The 18,954-nt window shown below is 41.3% G+C and overlaps 1 protein-coding gene across 1 annotated transcript; it reads left to right on the plus strand.

Annotated features, from left to right (window-relative positions):
• Nucleotides 1-1,356: 1,356 nt before the first annotated feature.
• Nucleotides 1,357-17,508, plus strand: SKP1 (S-phase kinase associated protein 1). The gene is made up of 6 exons (XM_039242299.1): nt 1,357-1,476; nt 4,930-5,026; nt 10,899-10,972; nt 14,301-14,444; nt 15,937-16,077; nt 16,787-17,508. The coding sequence occupies exons 2-6, from the start codon at nt 4,930-4,932 to the stop codon at nt 16,820-16,822; spliced, it is 492 nt and encodes a 163-aa protein (XP_039098230.1). The 5' UTR covers nt 1,357-1,476; the 3' UTR covers nt 16,823-17,508.
• The last annotated feature ends 1,446 nt before the right edge of the window (nt 17,509-18,954 follow it).

Below are 18,954 nucleotides of genomic sequence, written 5' to 3' on the forward strand. Positions count from 1 at the left end.
ATACTGGGTCCTCAGGCTGGATGTGTGACCCCGCATTCCTCAGTCCTGCTTAGGATGCTTAACAAGAGTTTACAAGGCGCCACCTTGTGTGCCATGGGCAAGGTAGCAAAGGAGCTACAGGGCCTTGCCTAGGGAACCTGAGGCTAGAGGTGCGGAGGGCGGGGCTGTGTTGTGGAAAAAAAGTATGAGAGCCGTGGGCCCTTTCATCTCCCTGCCATCAGCTGTGGCACCTGGCAGACACTGGATACCACAGCTAGTAGACAAAGACCTGGAAACCCAAGAAGCTGCTTGGCCTCCCTGCCCAGTCCCATCCCAGAAGAGCTGGAGGCCTCTGATTTCTTTAGGGGGCCCTGTGTGGAAGTGTCTTTTGTCTCCCTGGCGTCAGGAATCCCATCACATGCCTGGTGGTTAGGTGAGCCAGGCGCCTCAGTCTCCGAGGGAGGGGTGGCAAGGTTCACGGAACAGCCAAAGGGTGGAGGCCAGCGAAGCCCCTGACCGGGTGGCATGGGGCTGGGGGCCAGTGCTTTGCCAAGCTCTAACCCCTTTCCTGCATCGCTGGCTCCATCCTGTGGACCCAGACGAGAGTTCTGTGCAGGGTGCACCCAGGCTGCATGGTACACCCCAGAATCCACCAGCACCGCTTCACACACAGTTTGTTCAATACACGTTTGCGTTTGCGGGAGACGCCTGGACTTGGGGGTTTCCCTGCCACAATGGTTATTTTTGGCCTGGAGGCCTTTTCAGAAAACAACCGTAGGAAACAGCGGTTAGGAGCAAGCACGAAACTGTGTCGTTCTGAATCTGTTCTCAGGCATCAAACAGGAGAAAGGGTAACGCTTCACTTCATGGGTTAGTGGGGAGAGTGAGCTAACGCAGGCTGGGCTCAGGGGATGACTGGCACCCAGCGGTATCTCACAGCGGTGACTGCAACCCCCATCTGCCATGACTCCTCTGAGTCCTCTTTCTCCGTCGTGAACGCGGAGCCACAGCCCCTCCCGAACACTACTCCTCCCCACCCTCGCTCCTCGCACCCACTAGCAGTTTCTAGGTTTTTCAGCACTGGGGTCTTTAATTCGGCTTAGGCCAGTCCCTGCCTGAAGGACCCTTGCAGGCTGCTGAGAACCCCAACCAGGCCCGCGCTTCTGCTTTCAGGACAGCTAGCCGCGTTGTCGGGGTTGCGGTGGGTGGGGTGGGTGGGGTGGGTGGGGTGGGAGGGTAAGGACGAAGCCCCGCCCCGGGCCTCGCGCCCGCCGCCTCGCCATCCTCGGCCTGCGTCAGGCGATCTCCGCGGCCAGCCCCGCCGGCTCTGTGACGCCTTGGGCGCCGGGGTCCTCGGCGCCTGCGCCCGCTTCTATAAAAGCCGACGCCGCGCCGCGCCGCCGTAGTGGCCTTGTTCTCTGCCTTTCTCCCCTCGTAGTTGAGGCCGCTCCTGCTCTTGTCAGCCTCCGGCCTGCAGTCTCCTTGAGACCGAGCACCGTGAGTAGACGCCGGTCGAGCGGGAAGGGACGGTAGCGCTGTGGATTGCGAGCCGGGTGGCCTCACCGCTGCGGCTTTGGCCTGCCGGAGGCGGGAGGCACCTGGGCCTGGCGTTCCTCAGGCCCAGTGGAACCTGTCGCCGGCTCCGTTCTTGGGAGCTGCCGGCGAGCCCTGGTCTCCCGCCCCACCTCCCCCTCCCCCTCGACGGCGAGGCCTCTTCTGGCCGCGCGTCCTCCCAACGCCTCGTGGGCGCCCAGGCCGGCGGGCGGGAGAACGTGCGAGCCGGACCCGGGATTGGTCCTTCCTCGAACGGGGAGAGCGTCAGCCTGCGCGGAGCTCGGCTGCGAGGCCCAGGCTGCGGCCCCGGGCCTCTGTTGGGCTGGGGTGGCGGCAGGGCTTTCAGTGCAGGTCCATGGGCGGGTGTGGGCGTGGTGTGCGTGTTTGTTGTTTTGGTGTCCGGAGGGAGCGTGGTGGTGGGAGTCTGGGAGCGCTGCATTTTTGGCTCTCGTTCCTTCGCCGTTGTATCTGGCGTCCCTCGTCACCAATCCTGGCTGTGTTTGGGCCGCATGTTTGCTGATAGCCGCCGCCTCCTTCAGAATATTTCTCGGCATTATTTTGCCCCAGCCTGGAGTTGCTGAAACAACTGTTGAAATAGCAGATGCCCTAGTCATGGTGGTGTGACTTTTAGGGAGGCCTAACTCTTGGAAAGCCAGAGGCTTCGAGTTAAGTCTTCTTACAGGGTTAGAACGTTCACCTGGATAGGACCTCACATTTGGGCTTTGGGATTGTGAATTTATCAGAGCATCACAAAACTATCTGTGTCATAGAGCAATGCAGACTTCGCTCTCCTCTGAAAGGAGGTGCCAGAATTCAGATCACTTAAAACACAGGTTTTTCTTTATGTGGTTGAGGGAACCTACTTCATTCCAGTCATGGAGGAGGGTTTAATATTCAAGATCAGGAACTTAAGGAATTGTGTTGAAAGACTGTCAAATCAAAACCTCGTCCGTTATCATTACAATTTTGCACCGAATTCTGGCTCTATGACATCAAACAAAGTTCTCTTTTGAGTATTAAGTTGGCATCACAGAGTGCATCCGATTACAGATTAACCGATTGCCTCCCTGCTTATTTAGTAAGATCTCAACTCACTTAAGAGTAACCTAATACAGGGGCGCCTGGGTGGCTCAGTCGGTTAAGCTTCCGACTTCGGCTCAGGTCATGATCTCATGGTTTGTGGGTTCAAGCCCTGTGTCAGGGTCTGTGCTGACAGCTCAGAGCCTGGAGCCTGTTTCAGATTCTGTATCTCCCTCTCTCTCTGACCCTCCCCTGCTCATGCTGTCTGTCTGTCTCTCTCTCAGAAGTAAATAAAACATTAAAAAAAAGAAAAAGTAACCTAATACAGGAATTTGACTATGACTAAGCAGATCTAATTATTTACCAAGAGTTATTTGAGAGAAATATGAAATGATCACCTTCCATAAAACTAATTTTATCAACTCAAGTGCCAGACTTATTCTGTAGTGTCCATTCCAGTACATATAGAATATAAAAAGAATGTAGAATGTTTTGTAAGAAAAATTGGGTTTATGTTGAAGTATTCTCTTTGGGGATACCTTTTGTTATTGCCTTATCACAGGGAAGGTTCTCTGCACTGGGCCCTTGTCCCTTGAACAGGACAACTGCATTATTGGCAAGCATTGAGCAACATGCAGGAACAGACATATTTGTGAACTGAAAAGTGAAATGTGATTCTAACCATTGATGAGTGAGAGGAGGGTATTTTCAGTGGCTGGTTTTAAAACATAGCTTTTCATTGTTGGTTTCTTTCTCTAACAGCTTTGTTTATTTGGGGGAATGGAGATAATGGGGGAAAAGCGAATGAATATATTAACTGATTTAATGTGTTTGAAGTCTTTGATCTTAAAATAGGTGCAGTGAATGTTTGAAAAAATGTTTTAGTGTTTATTTGAGAGAGATAGGACAGAGAGCATGCACAAGCTGGGTGGGGTAGGTTGGGAAGGGGCAGAGAGAGAATCCCAAGTAGGATTTCCCATGTCAGCACAGAGCCCTATGTAGGGCTTGAACTCACAAACCATGAGATCATGACTTCAGCCGAAATCAGGTGTCTGGTGTTTAACCAACTGAGCCACCCAGGCACCCCACAGTGAATGTTTTAAACGCCAAATTCTGCAATTTCAAGTTGCTGGTGACATTGCGGGATTATGAATACTCAGAAGCATGGGCCTTTGAATTCAATACTTGAAATTTGAAGAGATCGTGGATTAATGTTGAGAGTCACATATTGTTGCCCTTCCTGTCTCCCCCCAACAATTTGAAGATAAGAAATTGATGGCTTCGAACTTTTGATTTAAAAAAATATTTTTTAACGTTTTTTAAATTTTATTTTTGGGAGACAGGGAGACAGAGTGCAAGCAGGGGAGGGACAGAGAGAGGGAGACATAGAATCTAATGCAGGCTCCAGGCTCTGAGCAGCTGTGCAGACAGCTCAGAGCCTGATGCAGGCACTAACCCATGAAGCAAGGCAAGATGACCTGGGCTGAAGTCTCACACTTAACCGCCTGAGCCACCCAGGCGCTCCAAAACTTTTAATTCTAAAGCAGTATGTTTTTCAGTTTTTTCAGTTTTTTTGCTCAGGACTCAAGTCCTTTGAGATTAATTTTTATCTAAGAAGCGTCTTTTCCCAGTGACTCATAATTAATCTGAGGTAATAAACACATTTTTGGAGCACGTAATGGGTTATTTCTTTGAGGATTTTAGCAGAACTCAAACTTGGAAACCTGGACAGTCAGTAATGAAGGATAAGAACTGTTAACTTTAGGTACCTTATTTGGTTTAGTGAATTAGATTGATATTTGTTTATCCTTAAACGTTTTATTATCTTGTATATTTTACATTGATGCAAACATGGAAGTATATTCTCCTAATACTGCTTGGATTTGAACTCATTTTTCACTTGAAGTCTCACTCTTGGAAAATTAGTATCTTATTTGTTAGCTTTGTTTGTTTTGGACTGACCACCCTCAGGTTTGCAGGGTTTTTGTGGCAGTTAACTGTTCAGATGAGAGTAATCAGTACTTAATAAGAGCAGAAAAGCAGACAAAGATAAGTAAATAAGTTTATTTGAAATACGTTTTGCATCAGAAGTATTGAATGTAACTCTTAAATTCATACCAGTAATTAGGTCATTAGGGCAGCCCCTAAAAGTTTGTGTTCCTAGGAGTTATACTTTGAAAAAATTTTCTGCCCACACGTATGTGCTAGTCTGTGAATAACCACTTGCAGTGTTTAACAGGTTTTTATAGATACTACACGTTCTTAGGATTTTGTAGTTCATAAGATAGAGGTCTTCTAACAGCCATTAGTTGACCACATGTATAGAACTAATATCTCTTAAATTTCAAGTTCAATATAATACCTTTTTTTTTTTAGATGCCTTCAATTAAGTTGCAGAGTTCTGATGGAGAAATATTTGAAGTTGATGTTGAAATTGCCAAACAGTCTGTGACTATCAAGACCATGTTGGAAGGTAAGTTTATTAGAAAACCTGGGTGAAGGGAAAGCAGAAGTAATATTTAGGTGCAGATAATCTGTGAACATTGAGTTTATACAAGGCACAATTTGTCATTAAGTTCTCAAGAGTATGAGGGTTAAAGTTTACTTTTTTTTTTTTTAAGTTTTATTTATTTCTAGGAGAGAGAGAGAGAAAGAGACAGTGCGAGCAGGGGAGGGTCAGAGAGAGAGGGAGTCACAGACTGAAACAGGCTCCACGCTCTGAGCTGGCAGCCAGCACAGAGCCTGACGCAGGGCTCGAACCCACGAACCGCGAGATCATGACCTGAGTGAAAGTCGGACGCTTAACCGACTAAGCCACCCAGGCGCCCCAAAGTTTACATTTTTTAAATTAAAGAATTACCTACAGTTTTCTGATGCAGGTCATCCTTGCTATATTGTCTGAATTAATGAGGTGGGGTTTTTTTTTTTTTTGCCCATTACTAAATAGACAAGACCATAAACTAATACTGAAGTGATTTCTAGGCATCAGACAATAGCCCAGTTCTCTTTAAAGTAATTTGGGTTCACTGTTTTTAATGAGAAAAATAGAAGCCTCGATGGGGGTGGGGAGGCGCGGGCGCTGGAGCGGGAGATGCCTTCCTATATGGTAGCTAAATAGAGTACTTTGTTTCAGCAGAGGGAGTAAGCTGAGTAGATGGTAAACTGAGATGTTGGTCTTTTTTTTTTTTTTTTTTTTTTTTTAACTTCGTTTTCCCTTTTGTCATTCCTCTGAAAGTGCTGCAAAGCATATACACCACACATTAAAGAAGTAAGGTTAGAAAGCAAGTCCTGAAACATTTTGAAACTTACTAGTTTACGTGAATCTTTTCTTAATATTACTAATGGGCTGGTAGACATTCATAGTATATGGAAACATTATAAATCAATTTCTAGCATTGGTGAAGAAAAATGAATAGTAATAAGAATGTTCTTCAGTACTCAAATATCAAAGGTGTTTAGGTAGCTTATGATTCACCAAAGAGAAAAGTTGCACGCCAAGCAACTGGTTGTATGTTGGGGAAAGGAAGGTAAGTCAGAACCCGTCTTTGCCCTTGAAGGATTTATAAACTGAGAAGAGAGAAAGACACCAAACAAGACCAACTGTCATATGATGTAATTAGTGCATTAATCAAATGTGCCAAGAGGTGCTGGGGAAATATCTTAGCAGATAGTATTTTTCAGGCTTGTTTAGAGACCATAGTGGGTAGTACTAGTGAGGTGATATTTCAAATCTGGTAAAATGAGGATGTTATGGGAGGCTATTCTGAGGTAAAGTAGACAAATGTGTTAAAGTAAAATGAAGTTTTTAGTTGGGGTTTATTGGTGTTGCATGAGATTGTGATACTCTAGTTAGTAGAGCTCAGGAATGGGCTTGAGAGAAATGGAAAGAACATGACTTTGAGCTTGAACACGTTATGTATGTTTGGTTCTATCCCTCCCCCAGCCCTGCCAGAAGAGTTTTGTAACCATCTCCTTGGCAACTGAATGTGTGGATTGGTCCCTGAGCTGTAGACTACTAGAGATATATAGACTTTGTATGGTGGGTTCTAGGAGGATTTATCTGTGAAAGAAAACTGAGGTTGGCAGTCAGCCATATTGGAATGGGAGACGAGTGGTGTTAAGAGAGTAGAAGTCAGAAATGGAGAATCAGTGGAATAAGATTTGTAGAAGCCAAGGGAGACATTTTGAGGTGACCAGAGTGATTATCACATTCATCTGCTACAGACTCGTCATTTGGGATAGTAAGAGGATTTCTTACTGTATATATTAAGTTTGGTAGAGGCAAAAACTAAATTACAGAGGGTGTGTCTCCTATTTTCTAAGCTGGTAACTTCTGTTTGCTGATAAAAGCTGAACATATAATTCTTGTTGGTAATTGGTACCAATCATGTGGCACTTATAGTCCTATATCCTGGTAACTTACATAGATCACTTCTATTAATTTGTAAACCCCTTGGTATATCCCACAGTCACTGTTCTTCAAGTACCTGTTGAATGAAGAAATATGGTATGGTCATTAATAAAGAGTGTGAAAGCAATCCAAGTGTCCCTAAAGGCATGTGAGTAAGGCTTTGTCTAGAAGATGTAGAAACTGATAGACTTGCTTTGGCAATGAAAGTGTTCTTTATTTTATCTTAGTGGTGTCTGGCACGCTAATCTGTCCTGTCTGCTTCAAAGAAGCATTTGCCAGTATAAGAACATAGGGCTCCGTGAAGGTTTTTCATTCCTCCTTTGATCACTGAAGCAAGTGGAGTGATAGCCACAACTTAAATGATTCTTTGCCTTCATAGCCTTTGGGCATTATAGGTGAATGGTTTTTATCTTAAGTACCAGTGGTTTATATAAAATTCTAGCCTCTGCAGGATTGGAGTCTCTTGGATTTGGCAGCTTCCTGCTTTCCTTGTTTTGCATCTGCAGTATCTCTGATTATGGGGTTTTTTGTGACTTAGAAGACAAAAATAAAACCTAAGCACAGGATAATCAGAACTGAAAATCTTGGCATATGTACACGTGTACTGACTGATTTGTTCAGGTCCAGGATGTGGTATCAGGATACAGGTGTCTTTCAGAAGTCCTTGAAACTAAATAGCTTAAAGGAATGACTGTTGATACTTGTGAATTCAGTCTAAAAGTGGAAAAGACCTCGTACATCCTTAGTTTAAATGCTAGGGAAACGATCCTTGATAACTGTTGGATTTATTTTGAGAGAGAGCGAGCGAGCACATGTGCATGCCTAAGCTGGGGAGAAGCAGTGGTAGTGGGAAAGAGAGAATCCCAAGCAGGCTCCACAGCTTCAGCCCAGGGCCTGATGTGTGACTCGATGCCATGAACGGATCCGTGAAATCATGACCTGAGCTGAAATCAAGAGCCCGACGCTTAACCAACTGAGCCACTCAGGTACCCCATTAAGGCCCTTATTTTTAACAGGACTTAATTCTTCTTTCAAATAATATTTGGATCTAAACAAGTTGGTCTTCTGTATTATGGTTTCTCTACTATCTTAATTCTCCAAACACAAGTATTTTATATAGTGTAACTTCTTTTTCTGTCCTCTGATTAAAAATACTTTGCATTAGGGGTGCCTAACTAGCTCCTTTGGTAGAGTATGTGACTCTTGATCTCAGGATCATGGTTTCAGGCCCCACATTGGGCCTTGAGCCTATTTTAAGTAAGTAAGGAAGTAAATAAATAAATAAATTTTTAAAAAGGCATTTAGTTTCCTACCTTTATTATTATTTTTTTTAAATGTTTAGTTTTGAGAGAGCCTGAGCCCAATCACAATGGTGGGGGGAGAGGCAGAGAGAGGGAGACAGAGGATCCAGAGCAGGCTCTGACCTGACAGTAGGGAGCCTGATGCTGGCCTTTAACTCCTGAACTGTTAGCTCATGATCTGAGCCAAAGTCTGACACTTAACAGGCTGAGCTACCCAGGTGGCCCTAAATTAATTAATTTAAAAAATACTTCATATTAGCACAGGAAAAGCACAAGTGGCTTAATTCAAATTGAGATAGTCATTTTTATGCTTTTACTCTAGGTTGAGATGAGATCAGGGAATGACATTGGTAGAGGAGAGAAGAATGATCCATCTGTACAGGGAAATAAGATAATTTTTCATTCTACTCCCATCTTTACTATTCCCCTGGAACACTTGTTAACCTCATTGACCTCCATGTTGTCAAGTGCATCATCTGTTTGATTTCTCATCTAGACCTGTTGACAGCATATGATCATCCCCTTCTACATTTGACTTCCAGGACACTTCATGTAATACTTAACTCACAGCTTTCTATCCTCCCATTTTTAATTAATTATTTATTTAGAGAGATGGAGTGTGAGTGGGGGAGGGACAGAGAGAGATTGAGAAAGAGAATCCCAAGCAGCCTCCACATGGTAAGTGCACAGAGCCTTATGTGTGGGGCTTGAGCTCAAGAAACAGATCATGACCTGAGCTGAAACCAAGAGTTGGACGCTTGACTGACTGAGGCACCTAGGCACCCTTCTGTCTTCCAATTTCTAATATCTGTAGTTCCCCAAGGCTGGATTAATCAATCATTGCGCCTTTTCATAATATCTGTACTCTTTGATTCCCTTGGTCATCTCATCTAGTCTCAGTGTTACATGCCATCTGTACACCAGTTCCCAAAACTAGCTATAATTCTGATTTCTTTTAATTTTTAGATTTGACATATTTAAGTTAAACTTTTAAGTTCCTGAAACTTAGGAAACTAGAGTTCTTCATTTCTGCCTTTCACATTAACAGTTCTCTGACAGCCTGCTCCATATCAGTTAATGGGAACTCCAGTGGCACTTTCATCCATCTAGTTCCTCATGTTGTAAACCTGTCTTCTTTGACTCTTATTCTATTTCCCATTGTTGGCACACCTTTTTGCCTCTACCACCAAAATACATACAGAATTAGATCATTCTTCCATAGCTATAAACTTGTACAAACCACCAGCCTCATAGTTGGTTTCTTTCTTTCTCCTGATCTCTGCCACCTCTTCCCCATACAGTAGCCAAAGTGGACAATACCCTATTACCATCAGGTCCTCTGTCATTGGTCTCATTTGCTTTCACCCTTATTAATCCTTCTCTAGTAACACTAGATCCCTTCAGTGTTAGTAGAACAAGCCATACGTTCCTATCAGAAGACCTTTGCATTAGCTATTTCCTCTGCTTAGGTGTTCTCTCTCCTTTAGGGTTTTACTAAAATAACATCTTCTCAATGACACATCTTGAGCAATTCTGTCTAAAATTGCAACAATTCTTTCCATCCTCCTGTGTCCATTGCTGACTCTTCATTGCCTAGGACCCCTGTTACTTATCAGGAACTCAAGTGGTTTGACTCAACACTGGCCATGTCAGCATAACTGATACTTTGCTACAACCAGTATAGTGCCAAAGTAAGTTTGGGACTCTAATCCTGGTACTTGCTAACTAGTAAATAACTTTGGAGGTCTTTTTTAGTCACGTAGAAACTGAAGGATAGACCCATTTGGCATGAAAAATTCTCTTATTTAGAACCTTTAATGAAGGGATTTTATTTTTAAGGTTTTTCTTCAGAGTTCACCAACTACTTTGAGCATCTGAAAGTTAGGCCTTTTTACCAGGACAACCTGTAGTTTTAAAATTATAGGTAATAGGTACATGATGAATAACTTTAAACAGGTATACACTGAAACTGACTCCCTCAGCCCACATTCTTGTTAATTTTCTGCACAGAATATTGTTAATACTTACTTCTATATCCTTGTGAAGATATTTCAAATCTAAATACATAAATGTATACCCATTTTTATTCAGATAACATTTATTTTCTTAAACCTGGCTTTTAAAAACTTTAATCCTGAAATCATACCAGTATATAAGGAGCTACCTGCCTTATTTTTGTTACTGGTTGCATGATCTGCTATGTGTGTATATATACATCTTTGGGCTTGAGATTTTAATAGATTGAGATTCTATTCCTTGCAGTACTTTTTCCTCTGTTTTTGTAAACAGCATATCTAGAGAGTTTGGTATTAAGAGTAAGATGAAGGGTTGACTGTAATTTTTTCCCAAATGGCTGATCAGTCCTCTCAGTCCCACTTATTAAGTGACTTTTCTTCCTCATTAAGGATCCTATTTGTGTACTATTCCTAAATTTGTCTACTCACACAACTTTATATAGTCTTGGGTGTTTATGGACCTGTTGGGAACCACTAGTTTTAAATTCTCATAAGAGAATATTTTTAGTAGAGTACTTTTCATAGTCATCGACAACATTTTGCAGATTACTTGTTTGAGACACAGTCTCATTGGTATAAATAATGGAAATAATGGCAACTCTTTTCTGGTTTTCTTAGATTTGGGAATGGATGATGAAGGGGATGATGACCCAGTTCCTCTACCAAATGTTAACGCAGCAATATTAAAAAAGGTAAAGTAACAAACTATATACTTGGATATATGCTTTTCTTTTTCCATTGAACATCCTTGTGATCTATGCCACATAGACTGATGATGACTACGTATTTGTTGTATTTATTTAACCAAGCCCTGTGAATATTTGAGTTGTGTAGTCTTTTTGGTTAACACATTTAAATTACTGAAATATAACAGTATTTGCTTAGCAAAAAGGAAGAATTTGTCCTCAGAAAAGATGTGCTGCAAGGAGAGCTTGAGAACAAATATACCCACACCATTGATCACCTTACCTGTGTCTAAGCATGAAGGGCCATTCACATGAATTGAATTAGAGCTCTCCAGGGTATATGGCTCCTTAATAGTGCCAGCTCTTTAATTGGATGCTCATCTGAAGAAATAGCACCCAGATTTTATAAGGTGGAGGAAACTAGTTAGGCTTAGAGATGAGAATGGTTGGTTCCAGTTGGCCCCTTGTTGATTTTCAAAAGTCATTGGCTATCTGCAGTTTCATCTTAATGGTTTCTTTTGACCCTAGTGTGAGATGCAGCTGTGCTGCATACGTTTCCATATCCTACCACAATTGGGTATTAGCAGTTCTTTTAATTGCCCTAGACTAGGTAAAAAGTGATTCTCTAAGCCTGAACATTTTTTTGCATATATTATTGGCCATTTATATTTTCTGCTTGGTCTTTTTTCTTTTATGTGTTTTTCTAATAGGCTTTTTAAAAATTGTTTTTACGGGCACCTGGGTGGCTCAATTGGTTAAATGTCTGACTTGATTTTGGCCCAGGTCATGATCTCATGGTTTGTGGGATGGAGCCCTGTGTTGGGGCACTCTCTCCCTCTCTCTGTCCCTCCCCTGCTAGTGTGAACACACACACTCTCCCTCTCTCTCTCAAAATAAAACTACTTAAATTGTTATGAAATACACATAACATAAAAATTACCATTTTTGGGGTGCCTGGGTGGCTCAGTGGGTAAAGTGTCCATCTTTGGCTCAGGTCATAATCTTGTGATTGGTGAGTTTTAGCCCTGGGTTGAGCTCTGTGCTGACAGCTCAGAGCCTGGAGCCTGCTTCGGATTCTGTCTCTCCCTCTCTCTCTCTGCCCCTCTCCCATTTATGCGCTTGCGTGCGCGCTCTCTTTCTCCCTCTCATAAATAAATAGGGGCCCCTGGGTGGCTCAGTCAGTGAAGCATCTGAACTGCTTAAGTGCAGTCTGTTGAGTTTGAGCCCTGCGTCAGACTCTACTGACAGCTCAGAGACTGGAGCCTGCTTCGAATTCTCTGTCTTCTCTCTCTGCCCCTTCCCTGCTCATGCTTGCTCTGTCTTTCTCTGTCTCTTTTTCTCTCTCTCTCTGTCTCAAAAATAAACATTAAAGATTTTTTTTATACACAAATTACCATTTTAACTTTTTTTGAAGTGTATAATTCAGTGGCATTACGTACATTGTGCCATCACTATGACTCACCATCTCTAGGAATTTTCATCATTCCAAACTGACCAAAGGTGGTCAGGAAATGCCTTAGTGAGAAGTCGATCTTTGAACAAAGACAAGAATACGTGCGGGAGTAGAGTTCTGGGCATGGGCAGCAAGTGCAGTGACCCTAAGACAAGAGCATGTTCTACTTTTTGAGGAAAGGTGGGAAGGCAGGTGTGGTGACTAGAATACAGTGAACACACAAGGAGTTAGTAATGGGCTGGTGATAAGGGGCCACTTCTGAGAGTAAGTTTTTAAAACCTATACTTAGGAATATTTGAGCTTACATAATGAATAATTGCATGACCCAAAACTGCAAAAAAGTATACAGTAAAACTCCTCATCCTTGGCTCTAACTGCAACCCCCTCGAGTAATAATAATCAACACTAATTTCTTACATACACTTTTCAATTTTTTTAATGCTTACATAAGGAAATACTGCTGTTGTTTTCTTACACAACTGAAATACTTAAAAACTATTGTTTATTTCATTGAAACTCTTTGGCTTGACTTTCCCTTCTAGAAATAGCTCTTTCCTTTCTTTTTTTTACATCCTGGCAGTATATGTTCTCAGCTCTGCCATTTTTTTCTCAGCATTGTTTATTCTCCAGTATTATACTGAACAAATTTTAATCATACAGAAAAGGGAAACTATACAGCAAAAACCCATTTACCATGTAGATTCTACAACTTGTAACTCTTTTAGTGTTGATTTTGGTCTTTATGATGGTACATATAGTCTAACTAGCTCCCTGAAACTTTGTATTTGTTTATTCCCCTACTAAGGGAACTTGTGGGCTTTTCTTGCTTTGTTCTTAGACCTAGTAGTCTTGTGCATGTGTCAAGGATATTTAGAATTGCTTGGTGATAATGTATGCATAGCCTCATTTTCACTAGTAGTTGCTAGATTACTTTCCAGAAGGGTTATTACCTCTCCAATTTAAGAGTTAATGTTATCCTCACACTCTTGCAAGATTAATATCAGAATCTTTATTTTTTTTTTTTTTTGGTCAGTCTAAAGTAAAAACTCTAGTATTGGTTTTTGCATCTAATGAGACTGAGCATTTTCCCCTGAGATTTCTTTTGTGAATAGCCTGTTCATATCTGTAGCTCATTTCTTTGCAGTTTTGTTTGTTTTTCTTTTTTAAGTAGACTCTGTCCCCAGTGTGGGGCTCAAACTCCCTATCCTGAGATCAAGAGTCACATACTCTGAGCTAACCAGTGCCCGACTTTGTAGTGATTTTTAAGATTGATATTATAGAGGGGCGCTTGGGTGGCTCAGTTAAGTGTCTGACTTGAGCTCAGGTCATGATCTCCTGGTTTGTGGGTTTGAGCCCCGCATTAGGCTCTGTGCTGACAGCTCAGAGCCTGGAGCCTGTTTCAGATTCTCTCTGTCTCTCTCTCTGTCTCTCTCTCTCTGTCTCTCTCTCTCTGTCTCTCTCTCTCTCTCTCTGACTCTCTCCTGCTCATGCTGTCTCTCTCTCTCAGAAATAAATAAAACATTTTAAAAAATTTAAAAAAAATTGATATTCTAGAGAGTAATCCATTGCTGGTTGCTCATGTTGCATGTATTTTCCACTTGTTGTCTGTCTGACTTTATGTATTTTTTTGTACAGGAGCTTTTTAGTGTGGTCAAGTATAGTAATCTCTCTGCCTGGTTTGTTGTTAAGATCTTCTAACCCCTAGGGTTATAAGAAGATACCTCAGGCTTCAGTTTTGCTTTTCAATCTTGACTGCTAACTTTGTTACTCAAGTCAACTTGTAGCTAGTTCTTAGCCCAGTGTAAGAATAATCTTGCCCCAGTAGTGGAATGAGTACCTTGTGATGAAATGCCACAGAGGAATGAACTTTCATTGTTACAGGTCATTCAGTGGTGCACCCAACACAAGGATGACCCCCCTCCTCCTGAGGATGATGAGAACAAAGAAAAGCGAACAGATGATATCCCTGTTTGGGACCAAGAATTCCTGAAAGTTGACCAAGGAACACTTTTTGAACTTATTCTGGTATGTTCTTAATGCGTTCTTTAAGATCTCTCTAGTCCAGAGCCTTTAGCATTTCTGAGAGAGTTAAATTTGTTAAATTCATTGACACTGAATTTTAATTCTCTGTAATCTCCAGTACAGTGCTATATTTGAATTCACATATTAAGAATGATATTAAATGTAAATGTAAACGCAATAAAGGGTAGAGATGGTCACATTGAATTTAAAAAAGCAAGATTCAGCTATGCTGTCTCCAAAACACCCACTTTAAAGAGACAGATTTAAAGGGTGGGAAAAGATTAAATTATGCTAACAGTAATCAGAAGAAAACTTCAGTGACTGTAGTAAAGTAGATTTCAGAGCAAAGAGTATCATCAAAATTAAAGAGGGTCGCCGCATAATGATACAAGGATCATTTCATTATTAGGACATTACAGTCCTAAAAGTTTATTTGCCTAAAAGTAGAATTTCCAAAATGCAACAAAAACCAGTAGAACTCAAAGGATAGACAGACAAATCCACAATCATAGCGGTTTTAACACATGTCTCTACTTAATTGATGAAACGAGTTGAATCATTAAGGATGTAGAAGCTGTGAATGATGCTACTGACTGACTTGTGCTGATGGACATTTATAGAATGTTCAATATAATGACAACAGAATGCATACTCTTTTTCAAATGTGTACTACTAAGATAGACCTGTTAAGGGTAAAAAAGAAAAGTCCCAAATGTAAAAGGATTCAAGGTGCACACTGTGTGTGTGTGTTATCTGATCACAGTGAAATTAAATGAGAAGTCCGTAACAGCTATCTGAAAAATCTAAATATTTGAAAACTAACACTTCTCAGTAACCCATGAGTCAAAGAAGAAATCAAAAGAAAAATTAGAAAAGAATTAAAAATTGTATGCCAGAAAGTATTTTGGTCTGAATGGAAATAAAACCCAACACACGAGAATCTGAGATGCAGCTGAAGTAGTCTTCAGAGAAAAGTTGATAGCACTAAAGCACCTGTATTGGAAAAGAAGAAAAGTCTCAAATCACTGATCTAAATTTTACTGTAACCTAGTGAAAGATGAAATTAAAGCTAAAGAAAGGGACTATTAAAGGTGAGAGTAGAAAACAGAGAAAACCAAAGAAACCAAAACTTGATTGTTTGATATCAGTAAAGTATAATGCTGTTACTGCTTCTGCCACTAAATATTTTTGTCAAGATTTGACATGTGCTTGTGCACACACGTGCACATGCATACACACCCACAAGTAGCGGCTGTTCTCTAGCATTTGAGGTGGTGTAGTGTGCTTAGAGCAGCAGCAGGACTCCGGATTATAGAAGGTATAACAGAAGGATGTACAAAAATATTTCACAAAAGAATCTGGTTTGTTTTCCCTTTAATTTCACAAAATTAACTAGCATTTTAGTTTAGTTAATTAGATATGGATTGGCAGTCACTAAGTTTAGATTTAGGTTACAACCTCAAATAATGCTTTAATGAAAACAATCATTTCACAGGCTGCAAACTACTTAGACATTAAAGGTTTGCTTGATGTTACATGCAAGACTGTTGCCAATATGATCAAGGGGAAAACTCCTGAGGAGATTCGCAAGACCTTCAATATCAAAAATGACTTTACTGAAGAAGAGGAAGCCCAGGTAGGTTGCTCACAGCTTGTTCTTGATCACACACTTTTTTCTTTTCTTAAAGAGTAAAACTCACAACGTGCCCAAAAAAGATGGGTGCCTATCAGGGAATCTTGACTTAAAGTGTTACTAGGTTACCTTCTCTGTTACAAAAATCGGTCATTTTGAGAATGATCTGAGAGTGGTCTGTGAGTCTAGCTACTTGGAAAATAACCACTCCTGCCTAAGTACAAGAACGATTAGTTTTCAGCCAAAGGTGCTCTTTGACATTTACTCCGTTGCAGTTACTTGTTTTGGTACCTGGGACCTTACGTGTAAGCCAGAAATACTTGACTTCAGAAAAGCAACCCCTGTGGATGGTGTTATGTCAGGACACTTTAAAGCATCTCAGTGAGCGAGGAAAGAAATGAAAAGATCAGAACGTCGACACAGCTACGAACTGAAATGATGTGAATGAACTATTTGCATTTGTTCTGTCATGTCTGGTGACTGAAGCTTTAATGCCCATTTCCTTTGCTTTTTTGATAATTTCAGCAGGGCAGAACAAACACCTGGGGAGGTGAAGAAGGGTAACCAGGAAGTATACTTGTATCCTGGTATTTTTCCAGTTTTCTGTCTGTCCCTTTTGGACCCTCTTTACAAGCTGTTGATAAATCATTAGGTAGGAGTCTAAGGAAAGACTTGTTAAGTTAAGGTGCTTCCTTATATCTGTCTCTCCTAGGTACGCAAAGAGAACCAGTGGTGTGAAGAGAAGTGAAATGTTACGCCTGACACTGTAACACTGTAAGGATTGTTCCAAATACTAGTTGCACTGCTCTGTTTATAATTGTTAATATTAGACAAGCCGTAGACAAATGCAGCAGCAAATCAGTTGTTTTAGCAGAATATTGTCCTCCTTGCATGTGTAATTTGAGTACAGATTCAAAACTTAAGGCTGAGTTTCTTCTAGTATGATCACAAGTTTCTTTTTTCTTGACTCTGAATAAAACTCAATTGTGGGTTCTGAGAAGGTGACATTTTGGGATTTCCCTCTTTGCAAAACGATTTCTGCCTAGTTTATTGCCAGTTAACTTTAGTTTAATGACCTCTTAAAAGTTGGCATTGTAAATAAAACAAGTTGCAAAAAAGTTTTCTGAATAGAATTAACAACGTATTATCTTTATTCATGAGTAGGAAACTAGAAAAAGGCTACTTGAGGTAAAAGTTTGGAGTGGGGTTATTAGGATGTCTTCCAGCTTCCTGGAGTCAAGGAGTACCACTGGTATTGATGAGCCTATATGTAGTAGGGCTCCCTTAATTGGATCTAAGGACTTGTTTTTGGATTTTTAATCCTGAGCTTTGAATGTGTTGGCTAGAGACTCAGTTACTCCTCATTTGTTGTTTTGGGGGAAATATAACTAGATGGTCTGTTAGCTTTTCAATTAAAAAGGACAAATAACCTAAGTGATCTGTCATCTTTTTATAATCAGTGATTCCATGTGGGGGAAAAGTCACACTACTTGCATGTAAAAATAATTTAACCTTTAACATTAAAATGTCTGGCAAAACCTAAAAAGCATCCATCATGAATGCAAGATACTTTCAATAAAAAGTAAGTTGCATAGTAGGTGGTAAATGGTTTGCTTTTGTGTACTTAACTGTGTCTCTTCGCTTGTAATTAAATGAGTTAAATATACATATGGTTGTGTAGCTGGAGACAGCTTATAGGCAGTTCATGTCAGCTCACTGGAGGCTGGTGACAAACAATGGGGTTCTCATAGGCTTGTGTCTTTTCTGATTGCCAGTGATAGGGTTTGCTGGGGCCAGTGCTTTATCTTTTATTTACTTACTGCCAATGCTTTCATTCTTTTTTTTTTTTTTTTTAATAATGTTTTGTTTATTTCTGAGAGAGAGAGAGAGAGAGAGAGGGATACAGATACAGAGATACAGAATCTGAAACAGGCTCCAAGCTCTGAGCTAGCTGTCAGCACAGAGACCAACGCGGGGCTCAAACCCACGAACCATATGAGATCATGACCTGAGCCGAAGTCGGACACTTAACCGACTGAGCCACCCAGGCGCCCCCCAGTGCTTTAGTTCTTAACCTGTGTATGTGGCCCTGCAGGACTGCACCAATCTTGTTGCCAGCCTCTGCCCTCCAGTAGAATTAAGTTTTCTTGGTGGCTTGAGATGGCTCACAGATTGTTTTTATCTTTTTTCTTTCCTCCCTTATGCTCCTCTTTTCTTCCTTTGCCATTTAGCATCATATGTCTTCACATGCAGTCTCCCTGCATTGTCCTCATGTTTACGGTGAGCTTTTATGGCTCAGATTATTTGTTGACAGTAGTTTGCCCTTAAACTTCACCTCTCATTTGCCCCAAGTCTGTCGTAATTAATGAAGTCCCATGTGCTGTGTCCTATGAATTCCTGTTTGTTGTACCAGAGATTGCAAACTACAGCCCATATGTAGGTGAAATCCAGCCCACAGCCTATTTTTGCAGTCTTTGAGTTAAAAATTGTTTTTACATTTTAGAGGATTGGTTAAAAAAAAAAATCAATACAGGTGACTGTATTTGACCAAAAAGCTTAAAAAGTTTATTCTCTGGCCCCTGAGAGAAAAAGTTTGCCAACATTTATGACTACTTCTGGCTCCCTGGCTCCCTTTATTCTCAGGAATCAAGCTTGTTTTGCATTTGTCCTGGTTTTAGTGGGGAAGATGGCAGAATTGAACCCTAGCTGGAGTGTCCCCACTGCTAACTCCTGCCTGTCGGTTCTTGTAAAAAGCTTAACCCCACCATCTGTTCCCTCCCTAGCAAGATCAAGAAAATAAAAACTCTTGAAAGTCCAGGATGGTTAGCACATGCCATGTTTAGTTTGGAAAGGAAATATACCAGGTTCTGGGAAACAAAA

The sequence above is a fragment of the Hyaena hyaena genome, unplaced genomic scaffold (assembly GCF_003009895.1).
Source record: "Hyaena hyaena isolate Hyena2069 unplaced genomic scaffold, ASM300989v1 scaffold_214, whole genome shotgun sequence".
Lineage (NCBI taxonomy): Eukaryota > Metazoa > Chordata > Mammalia > Carnivora > Hyaenidae > Hyaena > Hyaena hyaena.

Coding starts and splice junctions, on each gene's coding strand:
- SKP1 (XM_039242299.1), top strand. CDS start 4,930: ATGCCTTCAATTAAGTTGCAGAGTTCTGATGGAGAAATATTTGAAGTT. Junction 5,027..10,898: donor TATCAAGACCATGTTGGAAG/GTAAGTTTATTA, acceptor TGGTTTTCTTAG/ATTTGGGAATGGATGATGAA. Junction 16,078..16,786: donor CTGAAGAAGAGGAAGCCCAG/GTAGGTTGCTCA, acceptor TGTCTCTCCTAG/GTACGCAAAGAGAACCAGTG.